This window comes from Panicum virgatum, chromosome 9N (assembly GCF_016808335.1).
Source record: "Panicum virgatum strain AP13 chromosome 9N, P.virgatum_v5, whole genome shotgun sequence".
Lineage (NCBI taxonomy): Eukaryota > Viridiplantae > Streptophyta > Magnoliopsida > Poales > Poaceae > Panicum > Panicum virgatum.
Genome location: NC_053153.1, coordinates 61,136,288 through 61,154,036, shown reverse-complemented (window position 1 = coordinate 61,154,036; position 17,749 = coordinate 61,136,288). Strand labels below are relative to the sequence as shown.

At 53.1% G+C, this 17,749-nt stretch overlaps 2 protein-coding genes and 2 long non-coding RNA genes across 5 annotated transcripts; 1 reads left to right on the top strand and 3 right to left on the bottom strand.

Annotated features, from left to right (window-relative positions):
• Positions 1-854: 854 nt before the first annotated feature.
• LOC120689213 lies at positions 855-2,237 on the bottom strand. Its single transcript, XM_039971527.1, has one exon. The coding sequence runs from the start codon at positions 2,235-2,237 to the stop codon at positions 855-857; it is 1,383 nt and encodes a 460-aa protein (XP_039827461.1).
• Positions 2,238-5,193: 2,956 nt separating this feature from the next.
• Positions 5,194-6,313, bottom strand: LOC120687323. The gene is made up of 3 exons (XR_005680694.1): positions 6,267-6,313; positions 5,604-5,683; positions 5,194-5,335 (listed from the first exon to the last, which is right to left on the bottom strand). It is a non-coding gene; the product is annotated as an uncharacterized LOC120687323 (long non-coding RNA).
• A 30-nt stretch (positions 6,314-6,343) lies between these two features.
• On the bottom strand, positions 6,344-8,083 carry LOC120687322. 2 transcript variants are annotated; one of them, XR_005680693.1, is made up of 3 exons: positions 7,812-8,083; positions 7,200-7,314; positions 6,344-6,964 (listed from the first exon to the last, which is right to left on the bottom strand). It is a non-coding gene; the product is annotated as an uncharacterized LOC120687322 (long non-coding RNA). The 2 variants fall into 2 exon arrangements; XR_005680692.1 differs by lacking the exon at positions 6,344-6,964 and having other exon boundaries at positions 7,105-7,314.
• A 6,722-nt stretch (positions 8,084-14,805) lies between these two features.
• LOC120687771 (2-hydroxy-6-oxononadienedioate/2-hydroxy-6-oxononatrienedioate hydrolase-like) lies at positions 14,806-16,531 on the top strand. Its single transcript, XM_039969793.1, has 5 exons — positions 14,806-15,587; positions 15,656-15,748; positions 15,844-15,911; positions 16,013-16,153; positions 16,343-16,531. The coding sequence occupies exons 1-5, from the start codon at positions 14,874-14,876 to the stop codon at positions 16,407-16,409; spliced, it is 1,083 nt and encodes a 360-aa protein (XP_039825727.1). The 5' UTR covers positions 14,806-14,873; the 3' UTR covers positions 16,410-16,531.
• Positions 16,532-17,749: the final 1,218 nt, after the last annotated feature.

The following is a 17,749-nucleotide window of genomic DNA, read 5'->3' as shown; positions in this document are numbered from 1 at the left end:
GTGCGGGCGCTAGAATTATCAAACTCGCGACCGTTATCGCACTGGACTTCCTTGACAGTGGCGCCAAACTGAGTAGACACATAGGCAAAGAAATTAGTCAGAGTAGTGTAGGTGTCAGACTTGAGGCATAAAGGGAATGTCCACAAATAATGAGAACAATCATCGAGCACTGCTAGGTAATATTTGTAACCAGTGATACTCGCAACAGGGGAGGTCCACAGATCACAATGTATAAAATCAAAATTATGAGTAGCTCTAGATGTCGATACAGGAAAAGGTAGACGAACATGACGACCAAGCTGACACGCATGACAAACTGTAGAACTAATATCTCGGGTACATGATGGAAGATGAGGCACAAGCTTAGCTAAAGCTTCATGACCAGGGTGACCAAGATGGCGATGCCAAAGTGACTACGGGGTACCGGCGACGAAGGAGGTGGCTGGAGGAAACCTCAGGGGCTATAGCGGACCGGAGCTATTGAACCTGATGATCTCGCTCCTGGACGGAAGATCCTTCACAGAACAACCAAAAGGGTCAAGTTCAACAGAACAATTATTGTCAGTAGTGAATTGGCGTACAGAAATCAGATTCTTAATCAGCCCAGGAGAAACAATAATATTATGAAGCTGAAAAGAACCTGTAAGAGTGGTATAGCCAGTGGAAGTAACAGGAACAAGGGACCCGTTACCGACAATAATTGAGGAAGGAGAAGATGACCGAGGGGTTGAGCGAGAAAGAATACTGGCGTCGGAAGCCATGTGTGAGGAAGCCCCAAAGTCGAAGTACCAGTCACCGCCAGAAGGTGGAGTCACCGTCATGGTGCTGAAGGCGGAGGCGAGGGAGCGCTGATCCTAGGTGGGAGATCCCACCAGCGGGTTGTAGTAGCTTGGCGCAGGGGAGGCCCACTGTCCAGCGCCTGCAGGCTGCTGGAAGGGTACGGGAGGCGCCTGCTGGTGCTGTTGCGCGACCAGCGCATGCTGCTGCTGGTGCTGCGGCTGCTGCTGCGCCGTCGGGATGGGTACCAGGGGTGGACAAGGGCCTGGCCACATCTGTATCGTCCCTGTCCAGGTATTGTAGAAGGATGGCCAGCCCTTGGGAGCACCTGGAGAGGCGCCAGAAGCCTTCTGGCCGGCGGTAGATGAGATGCTGGAGCTGCCAGACCCGCCGGTCTTGTTCTTCTGGCCGCCGTGCTTGCCACGGCGCTGCTGCTGCTGCTGCTTGCTGCCAGATGCAGATGGCGCTGCAGAGGGGGCCGGAGCAGAAGCGCCTGCAACACCCACCAGGGCAGTAGCAGGAGTGGTGGAGCGATGCTTGAGGGAGAGCTCCTCCATGAGCAGCTCAGCCTTGGCGTCGGCGTAGGTGGGGAAGGGCCGTCCGCGCTTGAGGTGGGAGGCGACGACGAAGAACTGCTCGTTGAGGCCGCGAAGGATGTTGAGGACGAGAGTGCGATCCGTGATGTGTTCGCCAAGATCACGGAGCTTCTCGGCCTTCTTCTTGAACTGGGAGCAGTAGTCATTGATGCTGAGATCGCCTTGACGGAAGTTGCGGAAGTCGGCATCGAGGTAGAGGGCGTGGTGCTCCTTGTTCCCAAGGAACTGGTCTTGGACAGTGAGCCAGGTGGCGCGCGCGGTGCAGCCGCGCTCTAGGGCATCGGCGATGTCGGAGGAGACGGTGCCGTGGATCCACGACGACACCACGCAGTCCATGCGGATCCAATCTGGGACAGCAGGGGCAGGACCATCGTACAGAATGTGATCCTGCAGGGAGAATTTACCGAGGGTGAGGAGGAAGGACTCACACCAGCGCGAGTAGTTGTCCGTCGAGGAGTCGAGGACGATGGGTACGAGGCCGCGAATGTTCTGGACGCCGACGGCCTGGGTGTGCAGATTCATGATGGCGGCGGCCTCATGGAGAAGAAGGGCGTCCTGAAGATCTTGTTTGCCGGCGTAGGGCTTGGGTGAGTCGCCGGCGTCATCTCCAGAGTGCTCGGCGATGGGAGACGAGGCCGCAGTAGCGGCGCGCTCCTTCGCAGCGCGATCAAGGGTGGCACGCGCGCATGCAGCGGCCTCATCGTGGTCGCGCACAGCAGCTGCGGCCTCTTCCTCGGCCTGCGCAGCGCGCGCGGCCTCGAGGCGCTCAGCCTCCGCAGCGCGCTCAGCATCAGCGCGTTTGGAGGCCTCGGGGCCGATGTCGCCGCCGGCGGTCGCGTCAGCAAGGTCGGTGAGGCCGGCCATGGCGCGCAGAAGGTCCGTCAAGGAAGGGAGGGGTGCAGCCAGGGCGGCGCACACCCTAGGGTTGCGGAAGGTGAGGCGAGATGGAAACCCGGACTTGTGATACCATGAAGGAAAGTATAGGCACGGGAATTGTGATTGTATTCCAATGAACGGGATGTTACATTATATAGGCAAGGATCAGCTAGGGTCTAAAGGAAATATCCAATCTAGGGAATCCTTGCCTAACACAACACAAAACCCTAAGGCACACACAGGTGCCTGGCGCATGCAGGACTGGGCGCATGGCCCTCTGCAGCGCAGCCCATCAGGCCCAAGAAGCCAATACTAATGACCCATTAACGAATAACATCAATACATTCTAACATTAAGCATGTGAACATGTCATCTGACATGCCTCAATGATGCACGCGCATCCTGTGTTCACATCGTCGGGTCACCTGTTGCTTTCGATCGGTATGCTCGGTGCTTAAAAAATATACTAGTTAGTAGTTACTGTCCTTTCATGGACTGACTTGAATTTTTTGAACGAACCACACAAGATAGTGTGAGTTTCATTGATATAGAAGAAAAATACAAGACAACAACCCTGGGAGGCCAAAGTCAGGAAAACAAAAGAAAATAAAAAACATGTCTCGTCCGGTTGGATTGGGACGTCAACACGAAAAACCCTGCAACTCAAACTCACCCGGTTAGATTGGGACATTAACACGGGGAGAACTCGAAACAAAACTCGAAAGACCTGATCGGTTGGATTGTGACATTGGCCGAACAAAACACAGTCAAGACTCCGTTGGACAACATTGGCCGAACAAATCCAAGCCAGTGCGGCAAGCCACCTTCTTCTGCACTTGAAGTCACCGCCAAGGTGCAGTCCAAGGCCGAAGGAGAAAACAAAGAAAACAGACAGCCATACACCGAACAGGCCACCGCCATGCGGGTCCCCATGCCGTAGTTGCCGCTGCAACAGTACCCACCGTCCGACAGAGTGGAACCACCGAATCCGGACCTCTCGCTGGCAGCCTTGCAGACACTACCACGAAAACACAACGCGCGGGGGCCTCGCCTCGCCCGCCGTCGGACTCCTCACTCTCGTCGCCACGCCGAAGGCACCATATGCGGGGGCCTCGCCACGTCCGCCTCAGTACTCCATGTCACGGATCCGTGTATTGTATTGCCGTCAGTAAGATGAATAGTGTTGCCCTATTTCCAAGATCTTTATCGAACAGCCGAAACGCACCTGTCGGCTGACAGCAACACATTGCTCCACACACGCACGTAGCTTCCGCCGCCGTGAATACAAACCAGAGTTGTCGCTTGCGCCATCTTCTGACGATGAACCACGCCGGAGTAACTCCAACATAGCTGAGCCACCCGTCGCAATCCGCTGCAAACCTAGTTGCACCATATTGTCGTTGCCGCAAGCCCCGCCCTTAGACGCTGTGCCACGCCGAACTGACAGCCGCTAAGCAGTGCCAGCCGCCGCGGTCCGCTGCAAGCAGCCAAGCCAACAGACATGCTGCAACCCCTGGTCGACACCACAACAATCGAGACGACACCGCATGAGTTTATCAACCCCTTTGAAGCTCAACCTCTTGCACGCATCCATCACCACCCCGGCCGCCGACTTCCTAAGCTAAGTTAGGTCTCAAGAAGTGGCGTCTCCAAGGAGGTTACGACGCCAGTGGCGCCGCCGTCGCTCGTCCAGGAGCTGGACAGGGCTTTCGCCCAGAGACCCAAACAAAGGTGGGTAGAGACCCAAACAAAAGTGGGTGAAGCTCGAAGATGACGCCCCCTGGCGGTATGTCCAGAGCGTCCCAACCCAAGCCACTGCGCACGTCCAACACGGAACTGGAACGCACGGATAACCCAGCCAAGGCGGACCACCGAGGGCGGCGCCGTCATCGTGCCACCCCAACATGCCGCGCCGGGGCGAAACTGTCCAACCATTGTCCACGCAGACGTGCCGACCCCCTGCACCAGAGCATCGGCGACCTCGACGCACCGCGCCAGCCGCTGCCGAGCATGTCCTCAGCTCCTCTCTGTAGGCGCAACTCCACCGCAGCCACGAGCAGGCTGAGCGTCGGGGCGGCGCAGCCCCCGCGGTGGCCCACCACGCCCAAATAGGCGCACCATGGATCGCCGCCGTCTCGACGCCAGCATGCGGCCTCCACCGAGCCCGGCCAACACCGTCCAGTGCGTCGCCGCCTCCGCGCCTCAGATCCAGCCAGGACTCGGCCAGCACCCTCTCCGCGGACGCAGGCCGCGTGCCCAGCAGTCGTCGCCGCACCTCCGCGTGCAGCCGGCCACCGCATCTTCCATAGTCGCCAGCAGCCACCAGGTCTGCGGCGGCGCCCGCAGCTGCCGCAGGACCCCACCGCCGCGCGCACAGAAGCCGGATCCGGCAAGCTCCGTGCCGGATCCGTGGCCCACGGACTCCACCGTCGCAGCTGGAGGTAGCCACGCCGGCGAGCATCCACCGGCGGCTGCGGCGTCCGCGCCCGCCCAGATCCGCCTGTGGAGGAGGGAGGAGCCCTGCCGCCACCCTCATTGCGTGCCGCGCGGGCTTCCGGCGGCACGCTCAGGCAGCAGCGCGGCGGGAGGAACCGGCGGCGGAGGAGCTAGCGTTGTGGTCTTGGGGGGGGGGGCGCCCGAGTCGCCTGCGCGGGGCGACGCGGGGCAGGTGAGCACCTCTTTACGTGCGGACTGACTTGAATTGTTTATTTGTGTCCTTTGTTAAACCATTTGGTATTTAAGTAGCTCAAAGGCCATGAATCATCATGGGGACGTAGATGACTAGGAATATTGGCACGCTAACGCCGCGCCTGTAGGGGCAGGTGCTGCCAAGTCAGACAGTTCACATAACGAAAATCAACTTTTATATGGCAGGCTAACCAATACACAATACACATAGGTATCAAATGGCAACAGCCATAGAGCTCAAAGATGTTCCAAATCATGCAATCATTCATCCAAGAGACAAAACAAAGATAGGTGAATTACAAATGTAAATAATAAAAGCACAAATAATGACATAAGTAGGGGTCTCCAGGTTGCACAGCATGCCATTCATAGTTGGTCGATCTCCTTTAAACTCATACCTGGAAAAGTGGAAATGAATTAGTACTCGATTTGTTGAAGAGATAACATATTACAGCATGAGACAGTATTGATACTTTTAGTATTTAGTACAGAGATAAAAGATTATATCATTGTCTCATATTTGTAGTCGTTTTCTCATATTTGTAGTCGTTTAGAATAGTAAAGAAAACCAAGATTACGACCTCACTTCCTAAAACCAAAGAACTTGCATGAGCAACCAGCAATGAGAAGAGAAGAGAAGAGAAGAGAAAAGAAAAGGAAAGGAACCTTTGATCCAAAGGGCCAACCTTTAGAATGAAAAGGCGAAACTGACACCACATACCAATTTCATGGCTGCACCTAAAATTCTTAAAAAAAAGGAACTTGCTCATGGTTCTTGCTCTTTCAAATTGCAATCATGGGGTAAAAGTCTGCAAAGAAAGATGTGTAATAAAATCCATAACCTCTTAATTTAATAATCAATAAGAATAAAGCACATAGCTACATATGGTTGCTGCACAATCAAATAATCTGGTACTGTTGGAGAATAGAATACTACCAAAAAAATAGGAGAGGAAGTGAGAAAAGAACCAAGCTTATCATGTTTGAAATGAGAATCGTAATGGAAAAAAAATACTTGAGTAATCCTTAAACTACACTGATTTTACCTTCCTATCCTATGAAATTCTAGTATGCTAAAATCATACTTTATACTAATTTGAGATAAGCCACTTCAGATTGAGTATTAGAAATTGAGGTAGATATGTAATATTTTTACTCTCATGGCCACTTTTCATCAAAACATTGAGTATGACAAAGAACTGCAAGATACGTCCAAATATATTTTAAAATATTATTTATTTTAGAAATGAAGAAACGAAAAGAATCGATGGAATTTCTAATAAGCTTAAGTCAGACCATTGTCTACTCAACCACACAAAAATTTGATACCTGCAACTTTCACTTCGTAAATGTTGGTTGTCCGTGGTCCACTTGGCCAAACAGAGATAAATGAAATAGCAGTGATCAAATTAGCATGATGGGAAAAAAAATTTATAAAAGTAATAACATTCAACTAAATAATTTCCATAGATAAGAAATTATATCCTATTTACCATTCAGATGTAGCCAAAATTGTTCACATGATTTTCCAACTTCGAAAGCAAATGCAAGGATGAATTATGAGGGGATATGAAAAGTAAGAGTTGAGGTGCTAGAATTGTGTCATGATGAGAATAAGATTTACAATATTGGCAAATTTTTTTTTGACTAAGTAGATGTGGTTATCACCTTTTCTTTCGCGATTCAATTGTATTTTATTTTGTGAGAAGAACAACATCTTTCAACGACTGAAAGACCTACAATTTTGTATCAAATTTATTTAATTTTTTTATGATGCATAGGTAAGCATAACAGTAATCGACTATGACATAACTACATTTCTGCAGCTCAATTCTTGCCACTGACTCTGAGGTGGCTCAACTGGGATTGCTGCGTGCTTGAGCACACCTGCTTGACAGACCCGTAACAAACTCGTGAGCAGCCACTAACTCACTAAGGTTGCAAGTTTCCACCAACCATTTTGATAATCTGTCTTTCATTATTTTAACCAAGCAACAAATGGCCGTACAGGAAAGAAATGCTGCAGTCTAAAAAGAACATTTGCAGAATTAAACAAAGTCACTTATAACTAATTAGCATCAAATCAATTACCTAGTGAGTTATATTAGTATTATACTGCAGTAGCTTATATATGGCAATCAGTGTGCATCACATGTTTATCTCAGTATATCAGTCAAATGAAACATTGCACGAACAGCTCAACAGATTATTGAAGGTCCAAGATGCAAGAGGTCACAGGAGAATGCAATCTTTTTGTTCTACCACAGGTAGCAGTTGAAGGAGTGGATGTGAAGATGGCCTCCTCTTGCCTTGCCTCTACTCTGCCGACAAGTCGCTGCCTTCCAGTTTGGCCAGTCCAGACTCCAGAGTGGCGCATCTGAATGCACGAAATGCAACTGTGTCATGGAGAAGGACTAACGCATGACCAGTAAGAAATGTCATTGCAAAGGAGGGCAAATGATGGAATCAAGAGTTCACTGTGCTTGCAAAATCCTGAAACATAAGGTGGACTATGATAAAAAAAATAACTTGGTAAGAATGGAAAACTGTGAAATGTTTGATGACATAGCTTTCTTCCACTTCTTTAATTTAAGTAAATTATGAATATGCAAAGAGCATAATAGTTCCGTTGATGTTTTAGAAATTAATATAGGCTTGCAGAAAAGGTGTATTCATGACCTTTGGACGAACAATATGCAAGCATTTCCACTCACCCATTTATGGAGGATCAAAAAAAAGGTAGAAGGCCTGTTAATTAATGAGTTCAGAAATCATGAAAGTATTGATTATAGTTGGATGTATACTAAAGTCACAAGCATATCTATCCAGGAAATGGATAATACGTATTAACCAAAATCAATGTATAAAATTTACCGGCAGTCAAATTGATATAATGTTGGTAACGCTATACTCAGCAGGCCACCGTGAATATTTACCACTGATTGTAGAAACAACACCATGAGAAGGGAGGCTCAAACCTTACTTAGCAAAAGGGGTGTCAGAAAATTTAGTGTGTCCTCACGAAGGTATAGTGGCCCATGCTCTAACATACCTGCATAACTGAATTAGCAAGCTACATATTGTAATCAGCACATACCCCAATGTTACTCGGCATGTTCTTAAACGATGGAATTAAAATCTATCTAAGTCCGCTAGTGGTTGGGGAGTGGGGGGTGGGGTTGGACCGAACATTGGACAGGCGAGCAGAACGGAGCAAGGGGCCACCGGGGCCGGGCAGGGGGTGCGGGAAGAGCCGGAGTGACGGACTCGGACGCGAGGTCTGTAGGCACCAGTATTGAGGCCACCGCCACCAGGAAAAACCAGATTTGATGTCGACATCTGCGGCGGGCACGAAGCAGGATAAGGGTGAGAGCATGGACTTGAGCTCAACGGGCACGGCGGCTTGAGGGTGCTTACTCGGTACAGAGAGGTGAGCGAGGAGGAGTATGCGACCTCCGTTGCCGGCGACGCACAAGCCTGCGTAGGGAGGATGGGATCTGGGCCTAGGGACGGGGTGCGCGGCTCATTAGGGGGAGCTAGAGCCGCGGGCTCGCATCCAAGCTAGCGCGACGTGCATCTTCCTTTTGCCTCCACTCGCATCCAAGCTGGCAGAAGACGATGGTTGTGGGGTTGGGCCAGAGCGCCACCGTCCGTCGACGGCGTGGGGAGCGAGGGTGACAGGCAATAGAGAAGACCGTGGAAGCGAGGCGAACCAGGCGAAGACGATTTGGTCGGCGGACAAGCGCGACGCGTAGGCGAACCTCTGGCTCTATTCGGTATTCGCCGGCGTACGACGGCCGCCAGCGAGGCGCAAAAGGCACGTGGCCAACAAAGACGCGCCTAGCGCTGGATGGCCTCCCTTTCTTTCAGCGATATGAATTTACATGAGTCACGATAAGTTTAGAACAAGCTAGCTTTGTGTTTAGATCGTAAAATAGTAGTAAAAAAGTCATATCAGACAATGTAGCACACTGTAATACTTTTCGTTTGTTTATGGTAATTGTTGTCCTATCATGATCTAACTAGACTCAAAAGATTCGTCTCGTCGTGTACATCAAAACTATACAATTAGTTTTTTTATTTACTACATTTAATATTTCATACATGAGGCAAGAGATTTGATGTGATAGGTGAATGATGAAGTTTAGAGAGAGAAATTTTGAAACTAAACGCAGCCTAGTTACCAACATCGACACGTGGAACTTCCAGTCTTCTCCTTCCTGGACGGCTGGACCAGTGTTTCATCACTAGCGTCCACCGAAAGGAGGAACCGGAGGAGCGGTGAATCAGCTGGCCGGCATCTTTGGGCTACTAGCAAAAACGAATGTGGCACAAGGGAGCAAGCATCTCTCCTTAGGAGCAGGGCCCCGTTTATGACACGTCAAATCCATACTAGCAGGAATCCAGTTCGAATAAATTTTCTTTCAACCTTTTTTTTGGTCAAACTTGTTTACGTGGACGAATCTCAAGTAAACAAATGCTACAAATATTAGGAATTGTGCAAATCATAAAAAGCCACGCCGGCTAAAAGCATGGGAGAACAAGCCATAGCTTGGTTGGCAGGTGTTTGCAGCCTAGGCGCTTAGCAACGTTCTGTATAGGTGTTGGTGTCCTCACTCAGACCCCTTCCTACTATTTATTACGAAATTGGCAGCACCTCTACATTCTTTCAGAAAGAAAAGGCGGGTATAAAGCATGGATTTAAAAGATAATTGTCGTGGTGCTGCAAACCACGGCCGGGTGGCGGAAGGCACCCGCCCTAGCCCAGAGGGTGTGTACTCAGGGGGTAGCTAGTCTTAGATCGATCTCCCTTCAGAACACAAGAAACACAGCAGGATTTAGAGTGGTTCGGGCCGCCGGAGCGTAATACCCTACATCCACTGTGTGTTGTATTGCCTTCCCACAAGCGTGAGGAGGTGCGAGAGCTTGAGTCTGTATGAGAGATCCCCCCCTAGAAGGAGGGCGTGCTCTCCCTTTTATATGTCCAAGGGGAGCACGTACACTGAGCGGGGCCCCGACATGTGGACCCGGCGATGTATTATAAACTACACTTTGGCCTTCAATGCCTCAGATCCGGAGATCTTGTCATCGGCTTCTGTGTGTAGCTTCTGACCAGGGATGGTCTTGAGCTGTACTGTCAGAGTAGAGTCTAGCCTCTACAGCCGCGCGTCGAGGTCATGATGAAGCGCCGAACTACTGACTCAGTCCACTGTAGCAGCGTGCACTGTTGCTCCAGTCAGTAGCTGGTCATCATGACTCGTCGCCCATGCGCACGGCGCTGAGTCTTTAATGCTTGTCTTGGTAACTGTCGAGCCGCCTCGGTAACTGGTGATCCACAGTGTGGACTGACAAAAGCTGCCCCGTGCCCAGAGGCAGCAGAGCCCACCTCAACCACTCGCACTTAATGCGGGTGGGTGAGGGAGCTTCCAGCGGAAGGCTTGCGCCCGCGCCCGCGTGACACGTGGCGGCTCCGGACCCCTCCCGAGCAGCTAGCTGAGCCGAGAGCTCACGGGGGTCCGGATAGGCACGTGGAGGTCCAGGACCCATCTGCGGGAGTCCGGATGGCACGTGGAGGTCCCGGACCCATCTGCGGGGGTCCGGATGGCACGTGGAGGTCCAGGACCCATCTGCGGGAGTCCGGATGGCACGTGGAGGTCCCGGACCCACCTGCGGGGGTCCGGGTCCGCGGCCATAGGTACTGAGTATTTCCACCTCTAGGACACGTGGTGACACCGGACCCGTCCCCGAGCGGGAAGCGGGTCCGGGACCGTTGGTCCGGTGAGATGGAGTCGGACCCCAGGGGTCCGGCTGCTCAGCTCCTTAGGGCGTAGTTACGGATAACTACGCGAGTCTTGGCACAGTAGGAGTGGGTACCCCAGTTGCAGGGTACCGACAGAGGCCCCCGGGCCCGCCTCGGGAGAGGCAACGAACCCGCAGGTGGGGCCACTACTGTGAGCAACTTGGCTGCTTCTGGCGCCCAGTGGTGCGCACCGCAAGGGTCTTGCCCCGCGTCGTCCATCCTTTGGGTCACCTGCTGCATCATCACGTTTGGACCTGCACATGACTCAAGGTAGATGCTTAGTAGCGTGCCCACGGGTCCCAAATCCTGTTGGCTGTAATCCTTTGAGATAGGCAGCTAGGTTCAGTGATCGGAGCTCAAGGGGCCGGCCTTTAGGTTAAGAGAAAGTCCGGACCACCAGGTTCCCAGTCCTAGGTACTACGGCACTCATTCACAGGAGGTGGTGCGTGCAGGCTTAGGGTACGGAACCAGGCTAAGCGGCTACACGGCTCCGGACCTCCCCGGAGAATGAGTGCGCTTCCCTGAACCTGCAGGTTCCCAGGGGTCCGAACCCCTCTCTTCCATGAGGGGTCTCGAGCTAAGTCACTAACTAGCCAACTCAATTCGGACCACAATCACCGCACAAGAGTAAGAAGCCATGTGGGGGTTAGCGCAAACAGAATGCGTAGATCGAAATTGGAATGTAACATCCTTAGAGGCGAACTGAGAATAAACTTTTCCTTTATAACTAGATGTACATGAGATGTGCGATGTAAGCCAGAACACGGGTTTATGAGGCCGGAGCTGTCCGGACCTCCGGGCCCCCAGTCTTAGGTACTACGGTACTCACCCTAGGGAGGTAGAGCATGCAGGCTTAGGGTACGGAACCAGGCTAAGCGGCTACACGGCTCCGGACCTCCCCGGAGGGTGAATACGCTTCCCTGAACCTGGTTCGCAGAGGTCCGGACCCCTCCACGGGGGAGGCTCACCGAACTGGACCACACGGAAGTACTACATAGTTACAAAGGAAAAGGTTTTATTCCCTGCTGGGCCTCTAAGAGTAGGACTTACAGAGATGTAGAGTCGGGGGTACGACTGGAGTCGGCTTTCCGCCGGAGAGAGCCACTAGAGCCGGCTTTCCGCCGGAGCGGGCTTGGTGCGACCGGAGTCGGCTTTCCGCCGGAGCGGCTTGGTGCGACCGGAGTCGGCTTTCCGCCGGAGCGGCTTGGTGCGACCGGAGTCGGCTTTCCGCCGGAGCGGCTTGGTGCGACCGGAGTCGGCTTTCCGCCGGAGCGGCTTGGTGCGACCGGAGTCGGCTTTCCGCCGGAGCGGGCTTGGTGCGACCGGAGTCGGCTTTCCGCCGGAGCGGGCTTGGTGCGACCGGAGTCGGCTTTCCGCCGGAGCGGCTTGGTGCGACCGGAGTCGGCTTTCCGCCGGAGCGGCTTGGTGCGACCGGAGTCGGCTTTCCGCCGGAGCGGCTTTCTCACATGAGTGAGGTATGCTGCGAGCTGGGATTTGTCGCTCCGCCGCTCGCAGCTTGTGAGGGGGCCCTTGACGGGTGCCCTGACTCTTGCCGGCGGGCGGCGCGCGCCGCCGCCAACGGTGGCTGCTCCACAAGCACAGTTGCCCCTGGAGCAGGAACGCGAGAGGCATGTGGCGTGGAGGACGCCACCCCCTCCGTCATCTCCACGTCGTCCACGCGAACCATGGGGACGAAGAAGATGATGAAATGCGACCAGCTAGCGCCCCTACCTGGCGCGCCAAATGTCGTGGTGCTGCAAACCACGGCCGGGTGGCGGAAGGCACCCGCCCTAGCCCAGAGGGTGTGTACTCAGGGGGTAGCTAGTCTTAGATCGATCTCCCTTCAGAACACAAGAAACACAGCAGGATTTAGAGTGGTTCGGGCCGCCGGAGCGTAATACCCTACATCCACTGTGTGTTGTATTGCCTTCCCACAAGCGTGAGGAGGTGCGAGAGCTTGAGTCTGTATGAGAGATCCCCCCCTAGAAGGAGGGCGTGCTCTCCCTTTTATATGTCCAAGGGGAGCACGTACACTGAGCGGGGCCCCGACATGTGGACCCGGCGATGTATTATAAACTACACTTTGGCCTTCAATGCCTCAGATCCGGAGATCTTGTCATCGGCTTCTGTGTGTAGCTTCTGACCAGGGATGGTCTTGAGCTGTACTGTCAGAGTAGAGTCTAGCCTCTACAGCCGCGCGTCGAGGTCATGATGAAGCGCCGAACTACTGACTCAGTCCACTGTAGCAGCGTGCACTGTTGCTCCAGTCAGTAGCTGGTCATCATGACTCGTCGCCCATGCGCACGGCGCTGAGTCTTTAATGCTTGTCTTGGTAACTGTCGAGCCGCCTCGGTAACTGGTGATCCACAGTGTGGACTGACAAAAGCTGCCCCGTGCCCAGAGGCAGCAGAGCCCACCTCAACCACTCGCACTTAATGCGGGTGGGTGAGGGAGCTTCCAGCGGAAGGCTTGCGCCCGCGCCCGCGTGACACGTGGCGGCTCCGGACCCCTCCCGAGCAGCTAGCTGAGCCGAGAGCTCACGGGGGTCCGGATAGGCACGTGGAGGTCCAGGACCCATCTGCGGGAGTCCGGATGGCACGTGGAGGTCCCGGACCCATCTGCGGGGGTCCGGATGGCACGTGGAGGTCCAGGACCCATCTGCGGGAGTCCGGATGGCACGTGGAGGTCCCGGACCCACCTGCGGGGGTCCGGGTCCGCGGCCATAGGTACTGAGTATTTCCACCTCTAGGACACGTGGTGACACCGGACCCGTCCCCGAGCGGGAAGCGGGTCCGGGACCGTTGGTCCGGTGAGATGGAGTCGGACCCCAGGGGTCCGGCTGCTCAGCTCCTTAGGGCGTAGTTACGGATAACTACGCGAGTCTTGGCACAGTAGGAGTGGGTACCCCAGTTGCAGGGTACCGACAATAATCTCGCTAATAGGTTTGAGATTCAGCTTCCAAGGTCATTCAAACATGGGGTTATAGTTTAATTTATCCCCTAAAGTATGCCATTTAGTTCATTTTACTCCATAATACAATTTTTTTATTTCTCCATATACAAATTAAATTTTAATTTCAAATTTTGCAGGGTAACAGTGGACATCACAATGCATATTTAAAAATTGTTATAATTTCATTATTATTTTCATATAATTTCAAACTCCAATGATTAATGTGTTAATAAATATCCTAACCTATCAAAACAATGATAAAAACTATGATATATTTTTTTAACATGTGTTATGATGTGTACTATCATCTTGAAATTTCAACTTAAAACTCCACGTATGCATAAAGAAATGAAAATGACAAATTGTATTAGGGGATAATTTGATAGTTTGGGGGTGAAATGAACCAAGCAATAGTTTAGGGAGTTATCCAGACTTTGGTTATAGTTGAGAGGAGTAATTTAGACTTTTTTCTTTTAGCAAAGAAGTGCTAAACTTTAACTGGTCTTAAAAACTTTAGCAAGAATACAAGTGCTAAAAGCTGCTAAAATTTAACACTTAACTTTAGCCCCTCCAAATAGAGTCTAAGTCACGAGCTCTTAGCTGTTTCAATCACGTCGTGAAAACTAAATGATGAGCTCTTAGCTGTTCGATCACAATTAAAAATTCGATTAGGACCTTGTTTAGATGCATAAAAGTTTGTATTTGGTAATTATTGTCCCGCCATGGTTTAACTAGGCTCAAAAGATTCGTTTCACACATTATAGACAAACTGTGTAATTAGTTATTTTATTAACTACATTTAATACTTCATACATACGTTTAAAAATTTGATGTGATATGGAATCTTGTAAGTTTTGAAATTTTAAAGGGAACCAAACAAGATCTAGGTAGGCTTATTGTTTTTAGACGCAACCTACCTCAATCTAAAATTACCATCACCATCACCCGCCTCTGCCTCTTTCAGGGTTCCTATTTAAGCAAACCTCCCAACTTGGGAATGGGGTCGGCGTGTCGCGCTCATCAACGAATGGAGCCCACGGCCGGGCAAAAATAGAAACCCCATTTAAACCCGGCCCTCCCCGCCATCGATCCTCGCCTGCCCAGCCCAGCCTGACCCACAGCCACAGGCCGCAGCAGCGATCGGCGATCGCCGGAGCATCCCCTCGCGCCGGCGATCGCCAATCATGGCTGCTATCCCAGCTGAGGCGCCGGCGCCGGGGCTGCCACCACCTCCTCCCATGGAACAGCCGCGGCGGCGGCGGCGGCCGTGCGTCCTCTTCAGCTTCGCGGCCGCGCGCGACCGCTTCCTCCGGCACCGGTTCTTCTCCGCGGGCCTGCGCCCCTTCTCCGTCCGCCTCCCCTCCCCGGCCGGCACCAGCACCGTCGTCCACCTGTGGGCGCCTCCGCGGCCGGCGCGGCGGCCCGTGCTCCTCCTCCACGGCTTCGGCGCCTCCGCCACCTGGCAGTGGGCCCCCTACCTCCGCAGCCTCCTCGCCGCCGGCCTCGACCCCATCGTCCCGGACCTCCTCTTCTTCGGCGCCTCCTCGTCCACGCTCCCGGAACGCTCCGAGACCTTCCAGGCCCGGACCGTCAAGGCCGCCATGGACGGCATGGGCGTCCGGCGGTTCGCGGTGGTCGGCGTCAGCTACGGCGGCTTCGTCGGGTACCGGATGGCGGCCATGTACCCGGAGGCCGTGGAGCGGGTGGTGCTGGTGTCCTCGGGGGTGTGCCTGGAGGAGCAAGACCTCGCCGCGGGTCTGTTCCCCGTCGCCGACGTCGGGGAGGCGGCCGAGCTGCTCGTGCCCCGGCGACCGGCGGAGGTGCGGCGGCTCGTGAAGCTCACCTTCGTCCGGCCGCCGCCCGTCATGCCTTCCTACTTCCTCAAGGACTACATCAACGTCCGCTCTGATTCCTCTCCTGTCGATTTCGTTCTCCTTCTGCTCAGTCGCATCTTGCGTGATTTCAGGTGATGGGCTCAGATCATATTCAGGAGAAGACGGAGCTTCTGTATTCTCTCATCAACGAGAGGAAACTATCAGATCTTCCCAAGATAAGACAGGTAGTTCTAGTTTCTCCCTCGAATTGCAAGAAACTCTGAAAGAACCTTCAGTGATTGATGCCCTGATGATGTCCTTGGATGCACTATGCATGCAGCCAACGTTGATCATCTGGGGGGAGCAGGATCAGGTTTTTCCGATGGAGCTGGCGCATAGGTTGGAGAGGTCAGTTTGATGCTTCCTTCTGATTGTAAATAGCAGGTTGCAGATCGATGTGCCACACACATCATCTCTATCGTTAAACTTTAATCCAAAACATTCCGCAGACATCTGGGGGATAATTCTAGATTAGTAGTGGTAAAGAACGCTGGGCATGCGGCCAATATAGAGAAGTCCAAAGAGGTGTGCAAGATCATCGTCGACTATTTCCAGGAACCGGCCGATTCAAGTGTTTCAATGGGAGGAAGGTATACATGAAGTGATCGATCTCCGATCCTCACCGTCCAGCGTGATCGTTATTTGTTAGTAAAATTCAGCAGTTTCAACTGAATTGTTGTTTCATCCATATGCTGTTGGTGGCCAGTAGACTTTAGAATCTGAAGTGCATTTTGGTAGATTTCTAGATTCACTAACACGTACCCTTTCTATTGAACTAGGACATCTGATGGCGGGAAGTCAGTTCTGAACTACTCCCTCCGTTCGGAAATGATCTACATATTTTGACTAGAGAAAGTCAAATTTTATAAACTTTGACTAATAATTAGTTAAATTATATGTATAATTAGTTTATAAAATTTATGTCAATACATATGTATTCAAAGAGGTTTTGAGATGACATTGAGTTATTCGTAATTGACATTATATTCTAAGAGTGATTAATAAGTCAAACTTTACTTCGAATGACTTTCTCTAGTCAAAATATGTAGATCATTTCCGAACGGAGGGAGTAGAACATCTCGTCGTCCTCGGTTCACAAAATTTTGCCATACCCTTGGCACTTGAACTGTTGTAATCGTAACACCACCTTTTTGTAACTACACTACATGTGCTACGAACATCTCCTGTAACATGCCTGAGGACCTTCTCTATTCAAAGAAGCACGTTTTTGACCTGTTAAAGACTAAAGAATTGGTTGGTCTCCTCCTGTTTTAAAATTTCTCTGACAAGCTAATGCCGAACACAAACAAGGGCGACGGTCGCTCCGCGTCGGGGCGGCTCGGGCGGAACCCCAGTTCCCCGGCGCCGCCGTCCGTCTAGCGCAGCTCCCGCACCTCGCCGTCGCCTGAGTGGTTGCCGGAAGCCCGTGCGGCCGCAAGGAAGGTGGCGGCGGGGCTCCACTGCCCTCCTCCTCCCCTTTACTCCTCCCTCGCGCTTTCTTGGAGGTGACCTTTGCCCTTGGCGGCAGCGGCTTGCTCCGGTCGTCTGCGGCTAGATCCGGACTGGGGCTGGCCGGATCCGCCCCCGCGGCCACCCGATCTACATACGTGGGCTCTCGCCGTGCCGGGGTCGCGGCGGCGGCGGGGCCTGCCCTGTTGCTGTGGCGGCGGCGAGCTACTGCACGTCTTAGCTGCGGCGCGCGTCGGTGGAGCCGGGGCCGTCGGCAGCGGGTGACGCGTGCGCTGGGCTGCTGCTCGGCCTAGCCACGTCGCCTGGCAACGGACGCGTCCATGGCTGCCAGCGTGGCGCGGTTCGACGCGGCTGCGGGCATTCGTGGGTGTGCTGCGTTTGGCGCTAGCCAGGGCTGCAGGCCCACCTCCCTGGAGTCCGGATCCGGCGCCGCCGGCGGCGGCGGCAGGAGCTACGCATCAGGTGTCCCGGAGGCTGGAACCGGCGTCCCCAGGGCTGGTCTTCGTGCTGCAGCGGCGGTGGCTCCCCCCACGCGGGGGCGTTCACCTCTGCTGCAGCTGTGGCTCGTGGTGGTCGGCGCCAAGCACAGCTCGTTGTCTCCACCAACTTGCTGGTCCGAGCACGTGCAGGCTTGGGAGTGGGATGCTCAGGGCGAAATCCCGGCGACCTTACTAGTGCTGATGGCGGCGGTGCCCCAGGGCGTCGTCCCCCCTTTG